General features: G+C 40.6%; 1 protein-coding gene across 3 annotated transcripts in view; it reads right to left on the bottom strand.

The window, feature by feature from the left end:
• Window positions 1-26,367, bottom strand: part of MINDY2 (MINDY lysine 48 deubiquitinase 2) — a 93,686-nt gene that overhangs the window by 40,294 nt on the left and 27,025 nt on the right. For 2 of the 3 annotated variants that reach the window (XM_024349219.3, XM_024349220.3), the window contains exons 3-5: window positions 19,415-19,479; window positions 11,466-11,624; window positions 53-155 (exon numbers count right to left, since the gene is read on the bottom strand). In XM_024349219.3, coding sequence (XP_024204987.1) covers window positions 53-155; window positions 11,466-11,624; window positions 19,415-19,479 — 327 coding nt within the window. The remainder of the gene's footprint in view (window positions 1-52; window positions 156-11,465; window positions 11,625-19,414; window positions 19,480-26,367) is intronic. The other variant, XM_054667597.2, reaches the window with a different exon arrangement.

Below are 26,367 nucleotides of genomic sequence, written 5' to 3'. Positions count from 1 at the left end.
AAATTATCTTGCCAAGAATTTCAAAAGTCAGGAAATAGCAGCACTCACCCACCTTCACTAACCAGCTCACTATTGTCTGACTGTTTACAAGAGATGATCTTCTCCACTAGTTGGTTGTAGCTGCAGTTACCAACAGCTTTTACAATGTCATCAATCTAGAAAACAAATGACTGTCTCACTAATCATGGTAAGATTAGGAACAAAACAAAAGAAAGCCATATCACTCTTTAGAATTTTATTCTAATATAATACTAAATATAAAACTATTATTTACGAAAAACAAAATCACCACTAAAATCAACACCCAACAGTTTCCAGGTTTGTTTACAGCTCAGTAGGACACATTATGAAAAATACTGCAGTTGTATTATTTTAATTATGCAAAATAAGATTAAATGGGATTATTACATGCAACTTTATTTCTTAAGGTCATAAACATGTATTTAAGTGATCAAAATAAAACATAAACTATTCCAGAAGAAAAAATAAGAAAATATCCTTTTTTTCTCCCAGCATAAAGTATCAAGTTTTTTTTTTTAACTAAAAAACAAATGTTGCACATTTAAAGCAAGGCAACTTTAAATATGTTAATTTATAGGATTAATAAAATTATTCCATTTTATTACTTATTTCCTAGAAAAGTATAGTGGAGATATAAGTAGAGATAACTAATGTTATTTTCCTGAAGAAAAGTTAATATATGTTAATCGGGGATGGGATATGCGCCATGAATCTTATTTAATCTTTGTTTTTAGAGGTACAGCAGTAGAGTAAACTTAAACTTTTAAGCTATAGGAAAATAAAATTGGGCTTCTCTCTCTCCATTACACTTTGCTTTGACTATAGAAGAAAAAGAGGTTTCTACTGTCTAAACAACTTATATAGTTGCCTTTCCATACATAAAAATATATTTATATGTATTTATAAATTATTTATGTGTACTGCTGTATTAGTAAGTTATACACCTAATAAAACAAATACAAATTTTAGAATTACATAAATAAAAATAAGAGGGCCAATGTTTTCTTCCTACATTCAAATGATCACCTTGAAGACTTACTCTTTGAATACCACAGGTCTCAACATATATCTGCACAATACTCATAGCAGTGGTTTTCAAACTTGGGGAGCTTGTTAAAAAGATGTAAAAGAATTTCAGGCTCATGTTGCTTCTCAATTGTCTAAGTTTTCATTCCACTGCCCAGGTGATTCCGATGCATAGCGAAGTTTGAGAACCACCATTCTAGGCTATAATTTATTTTCCTTGTTTATGAAAAAGTCTACAATACTAAAAGCCTCTTAACTCATACAACTGGAACTGATGATTGGTTGAGTAAACAATCAGTTAATTCAAAAAGTCACAGCAGGAAATTGTGGAAAATGTTTACAGGCATAAATATCTTAAATATTGTTTTTTTTTTTTTTTTTTTTTTTTGGGATGGAGTCTCACTCTGTTGCCCAGGCTGGAGTGCAGTGGTGTGACCTTGGCTCACTGCAACCTCTGCCTCCTGGGTTCAAGTGATTCTCCTGCCTCAGCCTCCTGAGTAGCAGGGATTACAGGCGCCCGCCACCACACCTGACTAATTTTTGTTTGTTTGTTTGTTTTGAGATGGAGTCTCACTCTGTCGCCAGGCTAGAGTGCACTGACACAGTCTTGGCTCACTGCAACCTCTGCCTCCCGGGTTCAAGCGATTCTCCTGCCTCAGCCTCCCTAGTAGCTGGGACTACAGGGGCACGCCACCATGCCCAACTAATTTTTGTATTTTTAGTAGAGTTGCGGTTTCACTATGTTGGCCAGGATGGTCTTGAACTCCTGACCTCAAGTACTCTGCCTGCCTCAGTCTCCCAAAGTGCTGGGATTACAGGTGTGAGCCACTGTGCCTGGCCCATATCTTAAACATTTCACATTAACTTAAAACACAAAAATGTATTCAATGGTCATATCTTTTGATGCAGTGCCAAATCCTTTTCCTTGCGAGAGGATCCTTGGGATAAGATTCTATATACATTGCACAAAAAAACATCTATGAGTTCCAGCTTTGATTTATGTAACATGAGAAGTTAGACCCTTAAGAAACAATTTGAGGGCACAATCTCTTCAGATGTTATTTTCCTCAACACCTTTACTTTATAGTGCTTTTCATAAGTGACTCAACTTCAGTAAGTCTTTTCAAATAATCTGAATTTTCAATTCTAAGAAATCCACAAAAATATAGCTACACTAAGTTGGGCGTGGTGGCTCACACCAGTAATGCAAACAATTTAGGAGGCTGAGGCAGGAGGGTATCTTGAGGCCAGGAGTTCAAGACCAGTCTGAGTAACACAGCAAAACTCCTGTCTCTAAAAATAAAATAAAAATATTTTTGAGATTTTTTTCTTACTCTGTCTCCCACGCTCTGTCACCCACGCTGGAGTGCAGTGGTGTGATCTGGGTCTCACTGTGTCACTCTCGCTGGAATGTAGTGGCGTGATCACAGCCCACTGCAGCCTTGACCTCCTAGGCTCAAGCAATCCTTCCACCTCAGCCTCCTGCATAGCTGGGACTACAGGCACACATCACCACACCCAGCTAATTTTTAAATTGTTTGTAGAGACAGGTCTCATTACGCTGTCCAGGCTGGTCTCAAACTCCTGGGCTCAAGCAATTCTCCCATCTTGGTCTTTCAAAATGTTGGGATTACAGGCGTTAGCCACCATGCAAGGCCTCTAAAAAAATTTTTCTTTTTAATTAGCTGGACATGGTGGTGCACGTCCATAGTCCCAGCTATTCAAGAGGCTGAGGAAAGGATCGCTTGAGTCCAGGAGTTCAAGGCTGCAATGAGCTATGATCATGCTACTACACATCAGCCTGGGCAATGCAGCAAGACACTGTCTCTAAAACAAAACAAAACCCCCCAAAACCCAACTACAATAATAAACACAAGATCAATAGGCTGGGCATAGTGGCTCATGCCTGTAATCCCAGCACTTTGGGAAGCTGAGGTGGGCAGATCACCTGAGGTCAGCAGTTCCAGACCAGCCTGGCCAACACGAGGAAACCCCATCTCTACAAAAAATACAAAAATTTAGCCAGGCGTGGTGGTGGGCACCAGTAATCCCAGCTACTTGGGAGGCTGAGACAGGAGGATCACTTGAAACTGGGAGGTGGAGGTTGCAGTGAGCCGAGATCACACCTGGGTAGCAAGAACAAAAACACTGTCTCAAAAAAAAAAAAAAAAAAAAAGATCAATATACAAAAATCAAATCTATTTCTCTAGAGTACCAATAAAAAAAGATTTCAAATATTCATAGACAGAATCTGTACATTAGTATTTCACTCAAGGCCAGGTGTAGTGGCTCATGTCTATAATCCCAACACTTTAGGAGGCTAGCAGGGGAGGACTGCTTCAGCCCAGGAATTTGAGACCATCCTGGGCAACATAACAAGGCCCTGTCTTCACAAAAAATAAAAAATCTAGCCAGGCATGGGAGTGTGTGCCTATAGTCCCAGCTACTCAGGAGGCTGAGACAGGATTGCTTAAGCCCAGAAGTACCAGGTTGCAGTGAGCTATGATCACGCCACTGCACTCTAGCCTGGGTGTCAGAGTAAGATCTTGTCTTCTCCCACCCCCAGAATTCCATTCATCCAATTTATTTGGATGCCTATTACATACTACTACATGCAAGGTGCCATTAGAGAATCTACAGACACAACAGTGAGCAAAATGGTTTATGCTTTCATAAAGCTTATATTCTAGAGTAAAAGCAAATAATAAACCAAATCAACAAATACATAATGTAAGGTTGTTGTATATAGTGGTATGCAGATGTTTGTTTTCACTGTAGTACAGTATTCCATAGAATATACCATAATGTGGTTATTCATTTGTCTTTTGATGGCTATTCAAGTTGTTTTCAGTTTCGGACTATGGCAAATAACACTGCTGTGAAAAATTCTAGGACATTTATCCTCTTCCACTCATCAAGAGTGTATGCCTTGCCAAATTGCTGAGTCTTAAGGAATGCTTAGCATCAACTTTAATGGATAAACCAAACTGGTTTCAAAAGTAGATGGCCAATTTCCACTCTCATCACAAGGAATGAGAATTCTCTATGCTGCACATCTTCACCAACATTTAATATTGTCAAACTTTTATTTTTTTATTTTTGTTTTTTGAGACAGAGTCTCGCTCTGTCGCCCAGGCTGGAGTGCAGTGGTGCGATCTCAGCTCACTGCAGCCTCTGCCTCTCGGGTTCAAGCAATTCTCTGCCTCAGCCTCCTGAGTAGCTGGGATTACAGGCACCCACCACCATGCCCGGCTAATTTTTGTATTTTAATAGAGACAAGGTTTCACCATGTTGGCCAGGCGTCTCAAACTCCTGACCTCAGGTGATCCACCTGCCTTGGCCTCCCAAAGTGCTGGGATTACAGGTGTGAGCCACTGCGCCCGACGTAATACCATCAGACTTTTAAATGTTAGCCAGTCTGATGTATGTACAGTGGTCTCTAATTCTGATTTTAATTTGTATTTCTCTGATGACCAATTCATATGTTCATTGGCCATTTGGCTATCTGTTTTTGTGAAGTGCCTATTCAAGTCATTTGCTCCTTTTTTTGGCTGGGCTATCTTTAAAAAATTATCTGTAGGAGCTCCTACTTTCTGAATATTAATCCTTTATTCATTTTTTAAAGTTGCAATTCATCTTCTACTCTGTGGCTTGCTTTTACATTCTGTTTGGAATGCCTTTAGATGAACACAAATTCTCAGTTATAAGGTAGTCATGTTTACTAATGTTTCCTTACAGTTAATAGGTTTGTATCTTGTTTTTGAAATCCCTCCCTACAGTGATGTCATAATATCAGGAACATAGTTTCAAACTTTTGTAGTTTTATTTTTTATAGTTAAACTTTTTTTTCCCCCTCCAGGTTTGTAGAGCCAGGACCTTAGTATATTGCCCAGGCTGGAGTACGGTGGCTATTCACAGGTGCTATCATAGTGCACTGCAGCCTCAAACTCCTGGCCTTAAGTGATTCTCCTACCTCAGCCTCCTGAGTAACTGCGACTACAGGGATGCCACCTCACCTGGCTTTTACAGTTAAACTTTAATGCGCATGGAATAGAATTTTGCGGTGTGAGTTGTAGGAAACAGTTTCATTTTTTCCCTCTATGTCTACCTAATTGTCATAGAACCTTTTGTTTAAAGGATTGCCTTTCCCCATTGCTCTAGAGTGCCCTAGTTCTATCTGTATAGTGATCTTTTTAGGCCTCTATTCTCTGTCATTGGTCTAATTCTTAATTACAATATTTAAAATACTTTCTATGTGAGCTGGGCATGCTGATGCACAACTGCAGCCCCAGCTACTTGGGAGGCTGAGGTGGAAGGATTCCTTGAGCCATCTGAGGATGCAGTGAGCTATGATCACACTACTGCACTCTAGTCTGGGCAACAGAGCAAGATCTTGTCTCAAAAAAACAAACAAGCAAACAAAAAAAGAATTAAAAATAAAAAAAAGAATTCAGGCTTACATTCCTCAGACTGTCATTCTTCACAATCTAAATTATCTGGCATTGTCATCTGCCAGAATCCAACCTTGGATGTATAAACTGCTGGATATGTTGAGACTTTTCAGTGAAATTCTCAGAGTTGCCTTGCTTATAGTAAGCCATCCTTCCATTCTCCTGAATCCCAGCAGCTTTTACCAATGGACAGAGATGAAAAAAAAGCACTGCCAAGTCCTTGCTATTATGATCTCTGGTTTCCTAGAGTTAATGGATGCACACATGTATGCTGCATTCCATCAGTCAATATTTACTTATGTGCCAGGCACTGTTCTAAATACTATGCTGAGTCCAGCCCTTATAAAACCTATATTCTAGTGGGAGATGACAGTTAATCAGGTAAAGAAATAATAGCCTTTTGGCTGGGCGTGGTGGCTCAGGCCGAGGCAGACGGATCACGAGGTCAAGAGATCGAGACCATCCTGACCAACATGATGAAGCCCCGTCTCTACTAAAAATACAAAGATTAGCTGGGCATGCTGGTGCACGCCTATAGTCCCAGCTGCTCAGGAGACTGAGGCAGGAGAATCACTTGAACCCGGGAGATGGAGGTTGCAGTGAGCCGAGATCATGCCATAGCACTCTAGCATGGCGACAGAGTGAGACTCTGTCCAAAAAAAAAGAAAAAGAAAAAAGAAAAAGAAGGAAATAATATCCTTTCTTCTTGAGCCAAGCACAGTGGCTCATGCCTGTAATGCAGCACTTTGGGAGCCCAAGGTGGGAGGATCGCTTAAGGCTAGGAGTTTCAGACCAGCCTGGGCAACATGGTGAAATCCTGTCTCTATAAAAAATACAAAAATTGCCAGGCGTGCTGGTGTGCACCTGTAGTCCCAACTACTGGGGGGCCAAGTAGGGAGGATTGCTTGAGCACAGGAGGTTGAGGCTGCAGTGAACCAAGACTGTGCCACTGCACTCCAGCCTGGGTGACACAGCGAGACTCTGTCTCAAAAAAACAAAAAACAAAAACAAAAAAACCCCATAAATACTTAAAAGGATTTTAAATCTTATTTTAATTAAACTGGATGCTTTTAAGGCAATGAGGAGGGAAGGGTAAAGGGAAGGATTTATTTTACAAAGATCATGCTAAGTTCAAGACAATTCAACAGGATAAGAATAACCTTTTCAGCAAATGGTACTAGGAAAACTGGCTATCTACATGTATATGAATAAAGTTGGGCCCTTTCCTCGAACCACATACAAAAATTAACCCAACATTGACCATATTCATAAATGTAAGTGCTAAAACTATAAAACTCTTAATAGAAAATAAAGAACTAAATCTTCTTGATGTTTGGTTAGGCAAAGCCCTCTTAGATAGGACACAAAAGCATAAGGGACAAAAGAAAAAATAAAGTGAACTTCACTGAAATTAAGTCCAGGCACAGTGGCTCACATTTGTAACCTCGGCACTCTGAGAGGCTGAGGTGGGAAGACTGCTTGAGGCCAGGAGTTCAAGACCAGCCTGGGAGTTCAAGCGTGTCATACAGTGACACGCCGTTTCTAAAAAAAAAAAAAGTAAAAATTAAAGAATATTTCCAAGTCATATATCTGACAAGAGATTTGTGCTTAGAACACATCAAGAACATTTGCAACTCAATTACAAAAAGACACATAGCCAAATAAAAAAAATGGGGAAAAGGGCTGGACATGGTGGCTCACAGCCGTAGTCTCACACTTTGGGAGGCTGAGGAGGGAGGATCATTTCAGCCCAGGAGTTCGAGACCAGCCTAAGCAATATGGCGAGATCTCATTTCTACAAAAAATTAAAAAGTGAGCAGGGTATGGTGGCATGTGCCCAGCTACCTAGGAGGCTGAGGCAGGAGGATCACATGAGCTCAGGAGTTTGAGGCTGCAGTGAGCTATGATCATGCCACTGCACTCCAGCCTGGGTGACTCAGTAAGACCCTGTGTCAAAAAAAAAACAAAACCAAAAACAAAACTCAACTGTAAAGAACCAATCTAATTAGAAAGTGGGCAAAAGACATGAAGAGACATTTTACTAAAAAGAATATGCAAATGGCAAACAAGCACATCAAAAGATGTTCAGCATCATTAGCCGTTAAAGAAATGCAAATTAGGCTGGGTGCGATGGCTCACGCCTGTAATCGCAGCACTTTGGGAGGCCGAGGCGGGTGGATCACCTGAAGTCAGGAGTTCATGACCAGTCTGACCAACATGGTGAAACCCTGTCTCTACTAAAAATACAAAAAAATTCACTGGGCATGGTGGTGGGCGCCTGTAATCCCAGCTACTCGGGAGGTCGAGGCAGGAGCATCACTTGAACCTGGGAGCAGGAGGTTGCACTGAGCAAAGATTGTGCCACTGCACTCCAGCCTGGGCAACAGAATGATACTCCATCTCAAATTAAAAAAAAAAAAAAAAAAGAAATGCAAATTAAAACTACAATGAAATATTGCTACCTAAGAATGGCTAAAATAAAAAATAGTGACAACATTAAATGCTGATGAAGATGCAGAGAAACTGGATCACTCATATGTTACTGGTGGGAATGTAAACTTTTCTACAGGTAATCTAGTAAACAGTTTGTCGCTTTCTTAAAAAAAAAATACACAAGTTAACGGGGCATAATGGTGCATGCCTGTAGTCCCAGCTACTTGGGAGGCTGCGCGGCAAGAGGATCACTTGAGCCCAGGAATTCAAGTCCAGCCTGGGCAACAAAGCAAGACCCTGTCTCTTAAAAAACAAACAAACACACACACAAACCCACAAGCAACTACGATATAACCCACCAACTGCACTCCTGGGCATTTAACCCAGAGAAATGAAAAACATACCTGTACACAAATGTTTACAGCAGTTTGAGATAGAGTCTTGCTCCATCACCCAGGCTGGAGAGAAGTGGCACGATCTTGGCTCACTGCAGCCGCCACCTCTTGGGTTCAAGTGATTCTCCTGCCTCAGCCTCCCCAAGTAGCTGGGATTACAGGCACACGCCATGACAGCCACCTGATTTTTGTATTTTTAGTAGAGATGGGGTTTCGCCATGTTGGCCAGGCTGGTCTCGAACTCCTGGTCTCAAGTGATTCACCCGCCTCAGCCTTCCAAAGTGCTGAGATTACAGGCGTGAGCCACCGTGCCCAGCGGGAAAACACCCAGATGCTCTTTAACAAGTAAAACTGCGGTAGGTCCACACCACAAAATACTACTCAGTAATGAACAGGAGCAAACTACTGATAGATGCAACAATCTGGATGATGCTTTGGAGACTTATGGTGAGTATGAAATGCAATCCAAAAAGATTACACACTGTATATAATATTCTCAAAATAACAAAATTATAGAAATGGAGAAAGATTAGTGGTTGTCAGGGGTTAAGAAGAGGGTAAGGGTGTGAGAGAAGTGGGTGTGGATATAAAAGGGCATCAGGCGGGATTCTTGTGTTAACAGAAATGTGCCATATCTTGATTTTATTTATTTACTTATTTCTCTATTTATTTTGAGACAGTGTCTCGCTCTTTCTCTCAGGCTGGAACGCAGTAGTGTGATCACAGCTCACTGCAGCTTCAACCTCCTGGGCACAAGTGATCCTCCCACCTCAGCTTCCTGAACAGCTGGGACTACAGGCATGTTCCATCATGCCTAGCTAATTTTTTATTTTTGTAGAAATAAGGTTTTGCCATGTTGCCCAGGCTAGTCTTGAATTCCTGGGCCCAAGTGATCCTCTTGCCTTGGCCTCCCAAAGTTCTAGGATTACAGGCATGAGCCACTGTGTCCAGCCATGTATCTCGACTTTATTAATGTCAATTTCCTGGTTTTGATATTTTACTAAATTTTGCAAAATTACTAAATTTTCCTATTGGGGAAAATTGGGTAAAAGGTATGAGGGATCATTCTTTATTATTTCTTTTTTTTTTTTTTTGAGACGGACCGTTGCTCTGTTGGCCAGGCTAGAATGCAGTGGCACCATCTCGGCTCACTGCAAACTCCACCTCCCGGGTTTAAGTGATTCTCCTGCCTTGGCCTCCTGAGTAGCTAGGATTACAGGCGCCTGCCACTGGACCCAGCTAATTTTTGTATTTTTTAGTAGACACAGGGTTTCACCATCTTGGCCAGACTGATCTCGAACTCCTGACTTCATGATCCACCCACCTCGGCCTCCCAAAGTACTGGGATTACGGGCGTGAGCCACTGCGCCCAGCCTGTTCTTTATTATTTCTTACACTGGCATGTGAATCTATAATTACCTCAAAATAAAAAGTTTAATTTATAAAAAAGGTAAATTCTCACCTCATACCATAAAACAAAAGAAATTTGAAAGGCATTGGCTGGTATGATTCCTTTGTCTTTTTCTTTTAAAGTTTACAATTAACCAATATTATTTTGAAATTTGAATCTTACTTTATGTTAAAAAATGTAAGTAAGTGAAAATAATATTAAAACAGTATAGGAGTAGAGATAACACAGATCAGTGGAAAAGAGAAGACTCTAACCTATTTAAAAATTTAGTATGTTATAGTAGAATTATTTTTTCCTTTCACCCTTCCAATTGACTCTCCATTTCTTCTCTATTCGGGAGACTAACCTCTATGGACTGCAGCAACTGGAATTCCTACTCTCTAATAATCAGTTGAATTTGGCCAAAGGGAGCTACTAGAGGAAATCAGAAAGTGGGAGTCAGAGAATGTATTACCTATGCTCTTTCCCTGCTGGGCCATAGCTTGGGAGTAGTATTCCTCTCCTGAAGGTCACATCTCCTGGTCAGGAGCTCTGTGCTTTACTAATCAATCTTGCTGTGTTCTGCTAAGTATTCCCTCTCCTTGTCTCTTCAGAGTTAGGAGTGGCAATTATTTTCTGCTGTTGCTAGGTCTAAGATGCTACACCATCTCTTACTTGTTCCCCTTAACTTTGCCCACACCTTTGTAAATAGTCTCTTCATTAAACTTTTGACAGTTATCCTTAAGTGTGTCGTCTACTTCCTGCCAGGACCCTGATACGCTTAACAAGAGGCAAAATCTGGATTGCTAGACTAATATACCAAAGGTCAATGTACATTTAGAAATGTACAGTTAGAGTGATGGATATATGGGGGTGCCTTTTTAAAATAAATGTTTGGGTAATACGAAATCTCTTTTCAAAGCTATGCAATAAAGAATACGGTCTTGCCCAAAGAGAGGTTTGACCTTTGTCCCAGCTCCTATGAAATAACTTCTAAATCTTGGCATTTCTGTACCAATAGGAATGACTGTGTTATTTATTGTGGGCCCCTTGGGCCACACCTGCAGTTTATACTAATGATGGATCCCTTGAACCACATGGTGTCAGCTCAGCTTCCAGGGAGGGAAGGGTAGGAGTCTGGGTTCAATTACATGGGCAATAAATTAAATCATACCTACATAATGAAATCTCAGTAAAAAATCTGAACACTGAAGGTGGGGTGAACTTCCAGGATTGGCAGCACTCCATGCATATTTTCATACATCAATTCCAGGAGGGTATGATGTCCTGAGGATTCAAGGGAAGCTTCACAGTTGGAACCCTCCTAGATTCTGCCGTATGTGTCTCTTTCCTTTGCTAATTTTAACCTGTATCTTTGCCCCGTAATAAACTGTAATGGTGAGTATAACAGGTTTCAGGGAGTCCTGTTAGTCACTCTGGTGAATTACTGAACCTGAGGGTAGTTTTGGGAAACCTCTGAACTTGTGATTGGTGTGAGAAGTACGGGTGGTCTTCTATGAGCTCTTCCCTCTAACCTTGTAGTTGGGCCCTAGCTCCTTAGAGTTGGGGTCAGAAGCCTTGGGCAGACTTAGTAGTATGGAGGACTCTGTTCTTAACCTCATAGTTTGGCTAATTCCAGGCAAAAGTACAAAAAAAGTAAGTAACAAAAAATATAAATTGAGATTAATTTGCCAAATTAATACATTTTTCCTGTATTTGTGTTTACATAATTTAAATTCTTCGACTTACCTGAGGGTCTACTAACCACCCATGGTACAAAGGAATATCAAGAAGATCAAATACTATGCATTCTGGTGTATATTCAAACACTCGAACACCAGTGAATCTTACATTTACATCCAGGCCTGTCTGTAGTTTGTGCAAAATTGCCATGGCATCACTCATATTCTGAAAATAGAAAAGGGGAAAGTTCTAATTCAGAAACATCAAAACGAGAACAAAAAAGATATTCAAGTACAAGCACATTTACTTTTAATTTTCCATTTTATCCAATAAATTCAATTCAACATATTTTTATTATTGAGTATCTACTATGTGTCAGAAGCTAGTTGGAGTTTGAAAGATATAACAATGAATAAAACAGACACTGAGGTGGGCGGATCACTTGAGGTCAGGAGTTTGAGACCAGCCTGGCCAACATGGTGAAACCCTGTCTCTGAAAATACAAAAATTAGCTGGGCATGGTGGCATGCGCCTGTAGTCCCAGCTACTTGGGAGGCTGAGGTGGGAGGATCACTTGAACCCAGTAGGTGTAGGTTGCAGTGAGCCGAGATTCTGCCACTGCATTCCAGCCTTGGCAACAGAGCGAGACTCTGTCTCAAAAAATGAAACAAAACAAGACAAAGTCCATGCTCTTATGCAACTAACATTCTATTGGGAGAGATAAACATGTATATATATAAAACAAGAAAAACTGAACAAGATGAAGTTGTAGAGAGTAACAGAAATGAAGGACCTATTTTAGACCACAAAGTCTAAAGTCAAATGTTTTTCAAGTCAAAGAGGAAGAAGGCCTCTCCTACTGGTGAATCTAAAATAACTGAAAGTAGGATCTTGAAGAGATAGTTGTACACCCACGCTCATTGCAACATTATTCATAATTCTTTATCTATTCTTAGTTACAACTGACAAATGAATAAAGAAAATGAGATATATACATACGATGGAATATTATTCAGCCTTAAAAAAAAGAAGGAAATCCTGTCAGATGCTACAACCAGATGAACCTTGAGGACATCATGCTGAGTGAAATAAGCCAGTCACAAAAGTAAAAATACTGCATGATTCTACTTATATGAGATATTTAGAGTCATCAAAATCATAAAAACAGAAAGCAGAATGGTTGTTTCCAGGGGATTGGGGGAAGTGGAAAAGGGGGGTTGTTTGATGGATATAGGGTCTCACTCTGTTGCCCAGGCTAGAGTGCAGTGGTATGATCATGGCTCACCACAGCCTCAAACTCCTGGGCTCAAGTGATCCTCCCATCTCAGTCTCCCATGTAGCTGGGGCTACAGGTATATGCTATCATGCCCAGCTAATGTTTTTGATATCTTGTAGAGACGGGGTCTCACTATGTTACCCAGGCTGGTCCTGAATTTCTGAGCTCAAGTGATTCTCCGCCTCAGCCTCTCAACGTATTGGGATTACAGACATAAGCCACCATGCCTGGCAAGTTTCAGTTTTAAAGATGAAAAAGTGGCTGGGCATGGTGGCTCACGCCTGTAATCCCAGCACTTTGGGAGGCTGAGGCGGGTGGATCACGAGGTCAGGAGATCAAGACCATCTTGGCTAACACGGTGAAACCCCATCTCTACTAAAAACACAAAAAATTAGTCGGGCATGGTGGTGGGCACCTGTAGTCCCAGCTACTCGGGAGGCTGAGGCAGGAGAATGGCATGAACCCAGCAGGCGGAGCTTGCAGTGAGCCGAGATTGTGCCACTGCACTCCAGCCTGGGCGACAGAGCAAGACTCTGTCTCAAAAAAAAAACAAAAAACAAAAAACAAAAAACCATATATTTTATAATATGTGGTTTTTAACACAATTAAAAAAAATAGAAATGAGCTATCAAGCCATGAAAAGACACAGAGGAAACTTAAATGCGTAGTAGTAAAGAAAACAAGCTAATATGAAAAGGCTACATACTGTATAATTCCAAATGACATTCTGGAAAGGGCAAGACTACAGAGACAGTAAAAAAGATCAGTGGTTGCCAAGGATTAAGGGAAGGGAGGAATGAACAGGCAGAGTACAGAGATCTTTTAGGACAGTGAAACTATTCTGTATGATACTGTAATGGTAGATACGTGACATTATACATTTTTCAAAATCCATAGAATATACAGAACCAAGAAAGAGTAAATTATAGACTCTGGGTGATAATGATGTGGCATTGCCAGTTTATCAATAATAAATGAACCACTCTGATGCAGGATGTTGACAGTGGGGGAAGCTGTGTGTGGGGGGTTAGGAGGAACAGGAGGTATATAGAAAGCCTCAGGACTTTCCATACTTAATTTTGCAGTGAATGCACTGAAAAGGAAGGAAGGATGGAAGGAAGGGAGTGAGGGAGAGAGGGAGGGAGGGGAGTGGGGAGTGTAAATGGGAGAGGAAAGAAGGAGAGGGAGGTGAGGGAGACAGGTCTCCTTGAAAATGACACTAGAATAGAGACTACAGTGAGCACTAAATGTTAGGAAGCTCTGGGCAAAGAGCATTCCAAAGTAGATGCCAGTGCAAAAACAAGTTTATTACTGTGTCCATGGAATAGCATGGGGCCCAGTGCGGCTGGGACAAAATAAAAGTGAAAAGTTGTAGGAGATAAAGTCTAAGAGACAGGCAGAGGCTGGATCACAAAGACTTGTTTGTCAATTGTCTCAATAAATGTAGTCATATACATCTGGAATAAAGACTATTTTAGGCCGGGCGCAATGGCTCACGCCTGTAATCCCAGCACTTTGGAAGGCCGAGGCGGGCGGATCACAAGGTCAGGAGATCGAGACCATCCTGGCTAACACGGTGAAACCCCGTCTCTACTAAAAAATACAAAAAAATTTTAGCCAGGCATGATGGCGGGCGCCTGTAGTCTCAGCTACTCGGGAGGCTGAGGCAGCAGAATGGCGTAAACCCGGGAGGCGGAGCTTGCAGTGAGTGGAGATCGCGCCACTGCACTCCAGCCTGGGCGACAGAGCAAGACTCCGTCTCAAAAAAAAAAAAAAAAGACTATTTTAAAATGCTTTTCTAAGCACGTTAACACATTAAGTATGGACATATGTATACAGAATACATTTGAAAGAATAAAGAAAAACCAATACATAAAATTTAACACACTTTTACTGAATCCCTACTGCTAATCAGACACTGTACAAGATACTAAAGATACAAAATACGAACAGTAGACTATAGTTTGCAGAGGGGTTTGATAATAAAAAGGGTGAAAATGAAGGAAATCTTACATTAAAACTACGGATCCTCTTTGAAATTTGAAAAAGACAAATTTAGGTTACAAAAATGAAGTTCTGTTTTATGAAATAATTCATAAAATTCCATTCTAACAGACTGTACAGACTGTAAACAGAAATCAGTCAAATGTTTTAAGTTAATGAATGATGCATTTATAATAGGATAACATTGTTATACTGCAGTCTTTGACCTTTGTCAGTTTCATCTCTTCTACTGTTCCCCCCAAACAACATATTTTCTCAACCTTCCCAAAAATTAAACGCTTAAAAACAACCAGCTTACATTTTTTCCCTTAAGTGTTTTACAACTTTTCTTAAATCTACAGCAATGATGAATCTGAAAAAATAGTAACAACAGTGAGCAATCTAAGAATTATAGTTTTACAACCACCAGATTTTCCTCTATTTTTGTAAATTCTTGTTTGTCAACCACCCAACTTCCTTTAGGGGCAATATGATTTCTAATGGCTCTGGGCTCATGCTTATACCTTCATATATTTGCAACAATTATTCCCCATTATTTAATATTAAAACAACTGAGTTAACACCATTTGATATCTTCATAAAGATTAATAAAACTGTTAAAAGAGGCCAGTTACAGTGGCTCATGCCTGTAATCCCAGCACTTTGGGAGGCTGAGGTGAGCAGATCACTTGAGCCCAGGAGTTTGAGGCTGCAGTGAGCCACGATAGCACCACGGCAAACCAGACAAAGTGACAGAGTGAGACCCTGTCTCAAAAAAAAAAAAAAAAAAAGTTGGCACGTTGACTCACGCCTGTAATCCCAGACAGGTGGATCACTTGAGGCCAGGAGTTCGAGACCAGCATGGCCAACATGGTGAAACGCCATCTCTACTAAAAATAAAAAAATTAGCCAGGAGTGGTGGCACATGCCTGTAATCCCAGCTAATTGGGAGGCTGAGGCATGAGAATCTCTTGAACCTGAAAGGCGGAAGTTGTACTGAGCTGAGATCATGCCACTACACTCCAGCCTGTAAAACAGAGGGAGACTTTGTCTTTTCTTTTGTTGTTTTTTTGAGACGGAGTCTCGCTCTGTCGCCCGGGCTGGAGTGCAGTGGCGTGATCTCGGCTCACTGCAACCTCCACCTCCTGGGTTCAAGGGTTCCATCTGCCTCAGCCTCTCGAGTAGCTGGGACCACAGTGCGTGCCACCACGCCCAGCTAATTTTTTGTATTTTTAGTAGAGATGGGGTTTCACTGTGTTAGCCAGCATGGTCTCGATCGCCAGACCTTGTGATCCCCCCGCCTCAGCCTCCCAAAGTGCTGGGATTACAGGCGTGTGCCACTGTGCCCAGCCGAGACTCTGTCTTAATAAAAAACAACAACTGATAAACCAAACAAACTTATTTTAAAAGGGTTTTTAACTCTTGGGTAAGTATTTTGCCACTTTGTTCCTAATTCCAAATTATACTTAATATTACAAAATATAAATGTGAGCTATGGTTGCTTACCTCACAAGAAGGGAGTACTAGTGGATCCTTTAAGGCAATGGTTAAACTGTTTCTTAGAACTCTTTTCAAAGGAACTTTTAACATGGTCAAATATTTTAAATTTAAATACAAAATATATTTTAAGAATATATTTGCACTCATTAAAAATTTGTTATGAATACACACATCATGTTTTCTTGTGCTGTCAGTACACTATTAGACAAAACTGGAAAAAATAGGCTCTTTGCTTACATTACAACTTCTGGTAAAGACTTTTAATTGGGAATATTGCAGCTCTGTGTTGGTCTTTCTAAAATTAGGTTTGAAGACATCTGTTCACGTAAAATTACACAAAAAAGAACACTATTACATCACACTTGTGGAACATTACACATTAGCTTAGACTCAGCCCAGCCATATAAGCTTGACATACACTATTTTCAAAACAGTAATGTAATAATAACACCTTATAGTTTCATTGTTTATTTTAAAAGCAGGGTACTTTTTGCCTGATATGTTTATGAGAAATGCAAGCAGTTGTTAGATATCCTTTGTTTCAACTTTGAGCCAATACTTCCAATTTCCCTTCAAGAATCCTGATCAGTGTAATGGGAGTGTATTCCAATGCAAGATGGACTTAAACCAAATGCTGATAACATTTGCAAGCATTTTTATTTTTCTTTCTTTCTTAATTTTTTGAGATGGAGTCTTACTATATCACACCCGGATTGGTCTTGAACTCCTAGGCTCAAGTAATCCTCCTGCCTCCGTCTCCTGAGTACCTGGAATTACAGCTGTGAACCACTGTGACTGGCTGCAAACAGTTTTCTTTTCTTTTCTTTTTTTTTGTAACAGGGTCTCACTCTGTTGTCCAGGCTGGAATGCAGTGGTGTGATTTGGCTCACAGCAACCTCTGCCTCCTGGGCTCAAGCGATCCTCTGACCTCAGCCTCCCAAGTAGCTGGGACTATAGGCGTGTGCCACCATGCCTGGCAAATGTTTTGTATTTTTTGTAGAGACAGGGTTTTGCCATGTTGCCCAGGCTGGTCTCACTCCTGGGCTCAAGCGATCCGCCTGCTTTGGCCTCCCAAAGTGCTGGGATTACAGGCATGAGCCACCACGCCTGGTGCTTGCAAACACGAAAATTAAGATTTTCTCATTTCAATCAAGATTTTCTCAGGATTAGGCAACGAAAGTAAAATGAATTTGGAGGTTGATATCAGACTGCAGCTATCATCCGCAGTCCCTAATTTTAAGTTTTTAATAAAAATAGCTTCATGATTTCAGTAAGAAATGATATAAATTTCATAAATACATGATATAAATTAAACTTTATCACTTTATACTTATCATGTACTGGTTTTATATATTGGAAGCTGGGATAAGATTTCATTTGAAAAGAGGTTTCTATTGCTAAAAATGTTTAAATATCACTGTTTTAAGATACAAATTCCCCTGATAAAATTTAAATCACTTAGAATACAAATCTGGCTTTAGCTACAGATTTCCTTTCTTTTCCTTCTCCTCCTCCTCCTCTTTTTTTTGTCGCCCCGGCTGGAGTGCAGTGGCGCGATCTCGGCTCACTCCAAGCTCTGCCTCCCAGGTTCACGCCATTCTCCTGCCTCAGCCTCTGGAGTAGCTAGGACTTACAGGCGCCTGCCACCACGCCCGGCTAATTCTTTGTATTTGTTTTTTTTTTTTTTTTTCAGTAGAGCTGGGGTTTCACCATGTTAGCCAGGATGGTCTCAATCTCCTGACCTCGTGATCCACCTGCCTTGGCCTACCAAAGTGCTGGAATTACAGGCGTGAGGCACCACGCCCGGCCTCTTATTTTTTGAGGCAGAGTCTCCCTCTGCTGCCCAGGATGGAGTGTAGTGACGCAATCTCGGCTCACTGCAACCTCCGCCTCCCTGGTTCGAGCAATTCTCATGCCTCAACCTCCTGAATAGCTGGGACTACAGGTACATGCCATTACACTCGGCCAATTTTTGTATTTTTAGTAGAGGCGGGGTTTTTCCATGTTGGACAGCTGGTCTCGAACTCCTGGCCTCAAGTGACCCATCCACCTTGGCCTCCCAAAGTGCTGGGATTATAGGCATGAGTCACCGCATCTGGCCTAGATTTCCTATCTTATGATATAATGCAATGTAAGTTGTTGATTCTTCTTCTTTTTTTTTTTTTATGAGACAGAGTCTTGCTCTGTCACCAGGCTGGATCATAGTGGCGCGATTCCAGCTCACTGCAACTTCCGCCTCCTGGGATCAAGTGATTCTCCTGCCTCAGCCTCACAACTAGCTGGGACTATAGGCGCGCATCACCATGCCCAGCTAATTTTTTTTGTATTTTTAGTAGAAATGGGGTTTCACCATGTTGACAAGGATGGTCTCCATCTCCTGACCTCGTGATCTGCCCACCTCGGGCTCCCAAAGTGCTGGGATTACAGGCTTGAGCCACCACACCCAGCCAACTTGTTGATTTTTCAAATTTTATTAAGACTAGATTATCTGAACATTAAATTCAAGAAATTTTGCAAGACAAATGAGTTATGCTTTCTTTTTGCAAATTTGATACTGGTGAAAGTATGTTAAAAAAGGTTGCTTTGAAAGTAAATATGAAGGTTCCAACGATGTCTCTTTCTTCCCTGGCTAATACTTCCTTCCACTCTAAGAAGCCAATTCCTTCTTGCCTTCTATTACCAAGTAAAGGAAGAATACTGAAGAAAATGAAGCTCCGCTTGCTTTTTTCCAGCACCAATAATTTTAAGCCTAGTGATACCTCCTACATTGCAGAACAGGATCTCTAAAGAACATGCCAAGAAATGTGGATACTGAAACTATCAAATAGCAAAACTTGTCCTAATGACATACCATATACATCATTTGTTCAATTTTCTCCTGAACATAACTTAATTGTAAAATATAAATAAAATGAGGACAGATACATCAATGACAAATTGACCTGGAAGTCAATTTTTCAAGAAAAACACTAGGTTTGATCTGTCATGGAATGAGAAAAAAAAGGAAAAATACTGAGAAAAAAATGAGAAAAAAAGGAAAAATCTGGCTGTGAGCTAAAAATGGATTTTATATTTTTAAAGAGGCATAAAAAAAGAAAACAAAGAATATGTAATAGAGACTGACCACATGTGGCTTGCAAAGTCTAAAGTGTTTACTATCTAATCCTTTATAGAAAAATGCTGCCAGCTACTAATAGAAACCAATGTATATATTTAAACTTTAAAATTATATACTTTAACAAAAACTGTTTATTACCTGTTCATAATTTAAACGTTGAATTTCTGAAATTTCTTTTGGCTTTGCATCAAGCATGTAATCTCCTGTAAAAAAAAAAAAAAGAATTGTAAAATTGCCTTTTAAAAACTTGTTTTTCTGATTACAAAAGTAATAGATCTTAATTATAAATGTTAAAACACTGTAGCTATAGTTGACATATAAAATTGACTCCCAAATCATACCCAGAGAAAATCAATGTTAACTTTTCCTATCACGTCAAATATTTTTTCAATGTCTATAGTATAGTGCTTTTGAACTTTTTACTTCCATTTTATATTTCAGCATCATTCCATGTTACTATGTATAAAGGTCCCAAAGGTTATAACAAATTTCACTGCTGTCAACAATATAACTATTTCTGATTACCTCACCAACAATGGGTATTATCAGTCTTCTAAATGTCTGCAACACTGAGAAGTAAAAAAAAGAATTTTGGCATCTGGCTGGGTTTGGTGGCTCACGCCTGTGATCCCAGCACTTTGGGAGGCTGAGGTGGGTGGATCATCTGAGGTCAGGAGTTCAGCCTGGCCAACTCTACTAAAAATACAAAAATTAGCCGGGCATGGTGGCGGGTGCCTGTAATCCCAGCTACTTGGGAGGCTGAGGCAGAAGAATCGCTTGAACCTGGGAGGTGGAGGCTGCAGTGAGCCGAGATCGCGCCACTGCACTCCAGCCTGGGCAACAAAGTGAGACTCTGCCTCAAAAAAAATTTCTTTTCTTTTCATTTAAAAAGATGGTATTTTTATATACGAGTTTTTATTTGGTATCATCTTTTAAATATATGTATAACCTTTTGGTATATGTGGCAACTTTTAAATATATGTAGTACCTTTTAAAAATATGGATCACAATTTTAATACTTTTAAATCTACGTATTATCTTTCAAATTATGTATTAACTGTATATACATACTTTTTTCTTTGAATTATCTACCTATATAATTATCATCTTTTTTTTTTTTTTTTTTTTTTTTTAGGGGTGGGGTCTTGCCATGTTGCAGCCTCCCAAAGTGTTGGGATCACAGGCATGAGCCACCGTTCCTGGCCTATCTTTTCTTATTGAACTGTAAAAGCTAAACTGGGCTGGGCATGATGGCTCATGCCTATAATCCCAGCACACTGGGAGGCCGAGGAGGGTGGATCACCTGAGGTTAGGAGTTTAAGACCAGCCTGGCCAACATGGTGAAATCCTGTTTCTAGTAAAAATACAAAAATTAGCCAGGCATAGTGGCATGCACCTGTAGTCCCAACTACTCAGGAGGCTGAGGCAGGAGAATTGCTTCAACCCAGGAGGTGGAGGTTGCAGTGAGCCAAGATCACGCCACTGTACTCCAGCCTGGGTGATGGAGCGAGACTCTGTCTCAAAAACAAAAACAAATTTTATTTTTAAAAAATCTTGTCAACTGGTTAATCTGTGTCTACCCTTCCAGACAACTAGTCAACTGATTTTTTTGAGAGCCAGACTTAGTGATATAACTGAGATGGCACATTTTAGAAGACTTTTTTTTTTTTTTTTTTGAGACAGAGTCTTACTCTGTTGCCCAGGCTGGAGTGCAGTGGCGTGATCACGACTTGCTGCAACCTCAACCTCCCTAGACTCAGGTGATCCTCCCACCTCAGCTTCCTGAGTAGCTGGGACTAAAGACACGCACCACCACACCTGGCTAATCGTTTCAAACAAACAAAAAAAAAAGCTAAACTGGATGCAGAAAAATGAGCAAAACTTGGAATGGCAATAGGAGAAAAAGCATCTTTTGAGGGGAAGAATGAATGGAGAAAGCACATATAAGAAAGATCATGTCACACGAACAGCTTATACGAAGAGTTAATACAAAAGATTTATATTGTAAAGTAGTGGCAAACATGGTTGAATGAGTAAACTTGAACAGATTTCAGAAAATCCTAAATAATATGCTGATAAGTTTGGCTGACTGTAAAAGATCACAGGGATCTTTATACTTTTAAGTAGAGGAGTGAAGAATGAAATTGATGCTTTAGGAAAAGTACACTGATATGTAGGCTAATTTAGGGACAAAGAATGATACAGTTTGCAGGTGAATCAGGTTGTGAAATATGAGTATACAGAAAGAGAAAAAATTTCAAGGAAAGAATTAAGAAAACCTTGCTACTAATGGGATATTCTAAATAAACAGAAAACAAGAAACCAAAATTTGATAGCTACTTTAGGCCAAAAAAAATGGAAGAGAGGGCTTGGCATAAGTTAGCTTATACCAGGTGAACGTTTGGAAAAAAGGAAATACAGGCAACTCTGGGCGAAATTAAAATGCTTCAACATTGACCTCGCTTTATAGCGTATTTATATTCAAAAGATAAAATAATTTTTTAAAAGTAAGACAATGCCACCATCTCTATTATTTTTCTTACTTTAACTATGCCAGTCTCATCATCATACTAAAAATTTCAGATGGCTGAAGTCACAATATACATTCCAGTTTATGTTGAGTTTCATATTCCTGCCCATTTCCTGCCTTCTCCCTACATCTCTTCCACACCTTACTTTATTACACTTCCTAACACTTCCTAGGTATCGTGTTTCTTTCTCTATGCCAAAGCCCTCCAAAAAGCCATGTCCATGTCTGGCTCTGCTCTCATATTCTAGTGACAGAAATTTCCAGATTGAAATTCACTTCTTCTCCTCTAACCTTTGCCAATCAAAATTCCCATTTCCTTGGGGTACTTCAGCTAGGCATTAGGAAAGCAATTAGTAGTTTCTCTTACAATCCCTCTACTAGTGTTTGCTTTTTTTTTTTTTTTTTTGAGATGGAGTCTCGCTCTGTCGCCTAGGCTGGAGTGCAGTGGTGCCATCTCGGCTCACTGCAAGCTCCGCCTCCCGGGTTCATGCCATTCTCCTGCCTCAGCCTCAGCCTCCCAAGTAGCTGGGACTACAGGCGCCCGCCACCACACCTGGCTAATTTTTTGTATTTTTAGTAAAGACAGGGTTTCACTGTGTTAGCCAGGATGGTCTCGATCTCCCGACCTCGTGATCCGCCTGCCTCGGCCTCCCAAAGTGCTGGGATTACAGGCGTGAGCCACCGTGCCCAGCCGTGTTTGCTTTTTAACTCAAAAACATCTCTTTTTTCTCCAGAGAAATGGAGTAATCTCAACAGAACATCTAAATAGCTTAGAAAATTGAACATTTGTTCTGGCACGACTGGCCCTGAATAAAGTTTACTTTTGGTGAGGCAGAGCCTTCAGAATTTCTTTGCCTACATCATTCTTGTTCACTTCTCCCCCACCTCCCATCAAAATATTACTTTTACATGTCCCTAGTAGCTAAGTCCTCTCACCAGTGATTCCCAAACCTCTTTAGCTACACCAGGTCTAGCTATTTCCTAATTTTTCCTTTTCCTTATTAAAATTATCTGTCCTATGTTCTGCTTCCTCAGGGCTTTGCTAGCTAAGAGTTAGATAAATTTAACATACCAAGATGTGTTAACTATTTATTTTATTACTCTTTCCAAGAAAAATACCATGCTGACATTTTCGTGGTTAGAGTACACTTACACAGCCACATTAACTACATGTTGACACCTCCAAATAACTAGCTCACAATACATGCTCAGTGAATATTTACTGGATTGCTGGGCGTGGTGGCTGACGTCTGTAATCCCAGCACTTTGGGAGGCCAAGGCGGGCGGATCACCTGAAGTCAGGAGTTTGAATCCAGCCTGGCCAAGATGATGAAACCCCATCTCTACTAAAAATACAAAAATTAGCTGGGTGTGGTGGCAGGCACTTGTAATCCCAGCTACTTGGGAGTCTGAGGTGAGATAATCGCTTGAACCCAGGAGGCAGAGGTTGCAGTGAGCCAAGATTGTGCCATTGCACTATAGGCTGGGTGACAAGAGTGAAACTCTGTCTCAAAAAAAAAAAAAAATTTTTTTTTACTGCATTAAAAAAGGCAAGAAAAGGTCTGGGTGTGGTGGCTCACGCCTGTAGTCCCAGCACTTTGAGAGTGTAAGGTGGGTGGATCACGAGGTCAGGAGTTCGAGATCAGCCTGGCCAACATAGACAAATCCCATCTCTACTAAAAAAAAAAAAAAATACAAAAATTAGCTGGGCATGGTGGCGGGCGCCTGTAATCCCAGCTGCTCGGGTAGCTGAGGCAGGAGAATTGCTTGAGCTTTGGAAGCGGAGGTTGCAGTGAGCCAAGATCGCACCATTATACTCCAGCCTGGGCTAAAGAGCAAGACTCCATCTCGGGAAGAAAAAAAGAAAAGAAAGAAAAACACAAGTAGAGGAACTTTCAAATATTACATCAAAAACACTTTGGGATTGTAGAGGTGTAAGAGGGATGTATTTTTGAGCATATGAGCTTTTCAGCATACTTTAAATCATAGAAGGTGCCCAGATGGAGACAGCACATTAACCCCTCTGAACATTGGTTTCCTCTTCTGTAAAACAGAGGCATTACAATTTTGTGATGGCTTTATTTTTGCACCAATCTCATCCTTTGTACTATTAGTACTTCTGCACTTATGGCTCTGCTCATCGGTTCTCTGCCACCACAACTGTATCTCTTCATTTGCAGAACTCATGGCAAAAGAGCTCATTTTGTCTCAGAAGGTATGCAGACAAAGTCAAGTAGAGTGCTAGTGATAACGAGCAGGGAAGAGGTTAGGTAAATGGTATCAACTTGTGATAGCACAGAAAGTAGAGCCAGAATGAAGATAAGAGCTATGGAGTGGCAGCACAGTTTAACACTGTCCAGTTGAAATATAATGCAAGCCACAAATTTGAGCTCAAATGTAATTTTAAATTTTCTAGCAGCCACATTAATAAAGGTCAAAATAAATAGGTAAAATTAATCTTTTTTGTTTGTTTGTTTGAGATAGGGTCTCACTTTGTCACCCAGGCTGGAGTACAGTGGCACAAACATGGCTCACTGCAGCCTTGAACTTCCAGGCTCAAGTGATCCTGCTGCCTTAACCTCCTGAGCAGCAGGGACTACTGGTAAGCATCATCACACATGGCTAATTTTTTAAATTTTTTGTAAAGATAGGGTTTTGCCATGTTGCCCAGGCTGGTCTTGAACTCCTGAGCTCAAGTGATCTGCCTGCCTCAGTCTCCCAAAGTGCTGGGATAAAAGGCATGAGCCATCACACCTGGCAAAATTAATCTTAATAATATATTTTATTTAACTTAGTATATGAACATTTCAACAATCAATATTTTTAAATTACTGATATTCTTTTTTAACCAAATCTTTGAAATCCAGTGTATATTTTACATTTACAGAACACCTCAATTCACACTGGCCACATTTCAAGGACTCAATAGCCACATGTACCTAGTGGCTACTATATTCTTCAGTGCAGGTTTAGGTGATATATGGCAATGATCTAAGAAAGAATAGTAAATGAGTCCAATTTGACTCAATCTGCCTTACACAATTCCATCTGAGAACAAGGAAAGTAGGGTGGAGAGTGGATGGATATGGAAGAGCTGGATAGGAAACAGGGTCAGAAATACATGTAACTCATTACTTAAATTATATATAGTTATATATAAATGGCCAGGTGCAGTGGCTAATGCCTATAATCCCAGCACTTCGGGAGGCCAAGGCAGGTGGATCACTTGAAGTCAGGAATTCAAGACCAGCCCGGCCAACATGGGGAAACCCCATCTCTACGAAAAATACAAAAATTAGCTGGGCATGGTGGCGGGTGCCTATAATCCCAGCTACTCAGGAGGCTGAGGCAAGAGAATTGCTTGAACCTGGGAAGCAGAGGTTGCAGTGAGCAAGATCATGCCACTGCACTCCAGCTTGGGCAACAGAGAGAGACTCAGTTTCAAAAAACAAAACAAAATGAAACTACATTTAACTTGTTATTATCCCATTTAGGAAACTAAAATAGATTAAGCATCCTATCACAGTAAATTCAAATTTCCTGCCTGGCTCACAAGACTCTCTTGCCACAATCTACTTAATCCAATCTCTATTTCTCTAACTATACAACATGCAGATTTACCAACTATAGTCAAATTAGACACATACACTGTTCCTTCAATATGCCTTACATATTTCCACCTCTAGCTTGAGCTTAAGATAGTTTCCAACTAACCCTCAAACAACCTTTCCTATTCTTTACAACAGCATAGATTCTAACTATGCTTCAAAGCCGGATACAAGTCACATGTTCTCCATTAAGCCTTTTCCTACTCCTTACCCACTTCCCATACCCATTTGTACCCAAACTTCTCAAAAGTTTTCTGCCCTTGAGGCTCCATTTCCTTACCTCCCAGATACTCTTCAACTCACCACTCCATTTCCATCTCATCACTGCAGTGACACGGTTTGATGAAGGTCACAATAACCACACTGCCAAGTCATAAAGAGAGTATTCTCCAGTATTCAATACCCTTTCTCCTTTCTTCTAACAATTTTCACCCTCTCTTGGCTTCATTCTACCACTCTGTACTGGCTTTTCTCCTATCTTACCAGCTACTTCTTCACTATTTCTCTGTCCTCTACTTCATGCATTTTAGCAGAGGTAATGTTGCACTTAAAAGGGGCAAAAACTGGTTCTTGGTGCAGGAGGGAGGGTGGCCAAAAAAAGAAAAAAAAAACTTGGACACTATAATGGTTTATAGCCTTCAAAGGGCCACAGTACAAAAAAACACATACGATAGGCCGGGCGCAGTGGCTCACGCCTGTAATCCCGGCACTTTGGGAGGCCGAGACGGGTGGATCACGAGGTCAGGAGATCGAGACCATCCTGGCTAACACGGTGAAACCTTGTCTCTACTAAAAATACAAAAAATTAGCTGGGCATGGTGGCAGGCGCCTGTAGTCCCAGCTACTCAGGAGGCTGAGGCAGAAGAACGGTGTGAATCCGAAGGTGGAGCTTGCAGTGAGCTGAGATCACGCCACTGCACTCCAGCCTGGGCAACAGAGCAAGACTCCGTCTC

This window comes from Pan troglodytes, chromosome 16 (genome assembly GCF_028858775.2).
Source record: "Pan troglodytes isolate AG18354 chromosome 16, NHGRI_mPanTro3-v2.0_pri, whole genome shotgun sequence".
Classification (NCBI taxonomy): domain Eukaryota; kingdom Metazoa; phylum Chordata; class Mammalia; order Primates; family Hominidae; genus Pan; species Pan troglodytes.
Note: the sequence above shows the minus strand (reverse complement) of the source record. Positions and strands in the feature narration are given on the sequence as shown.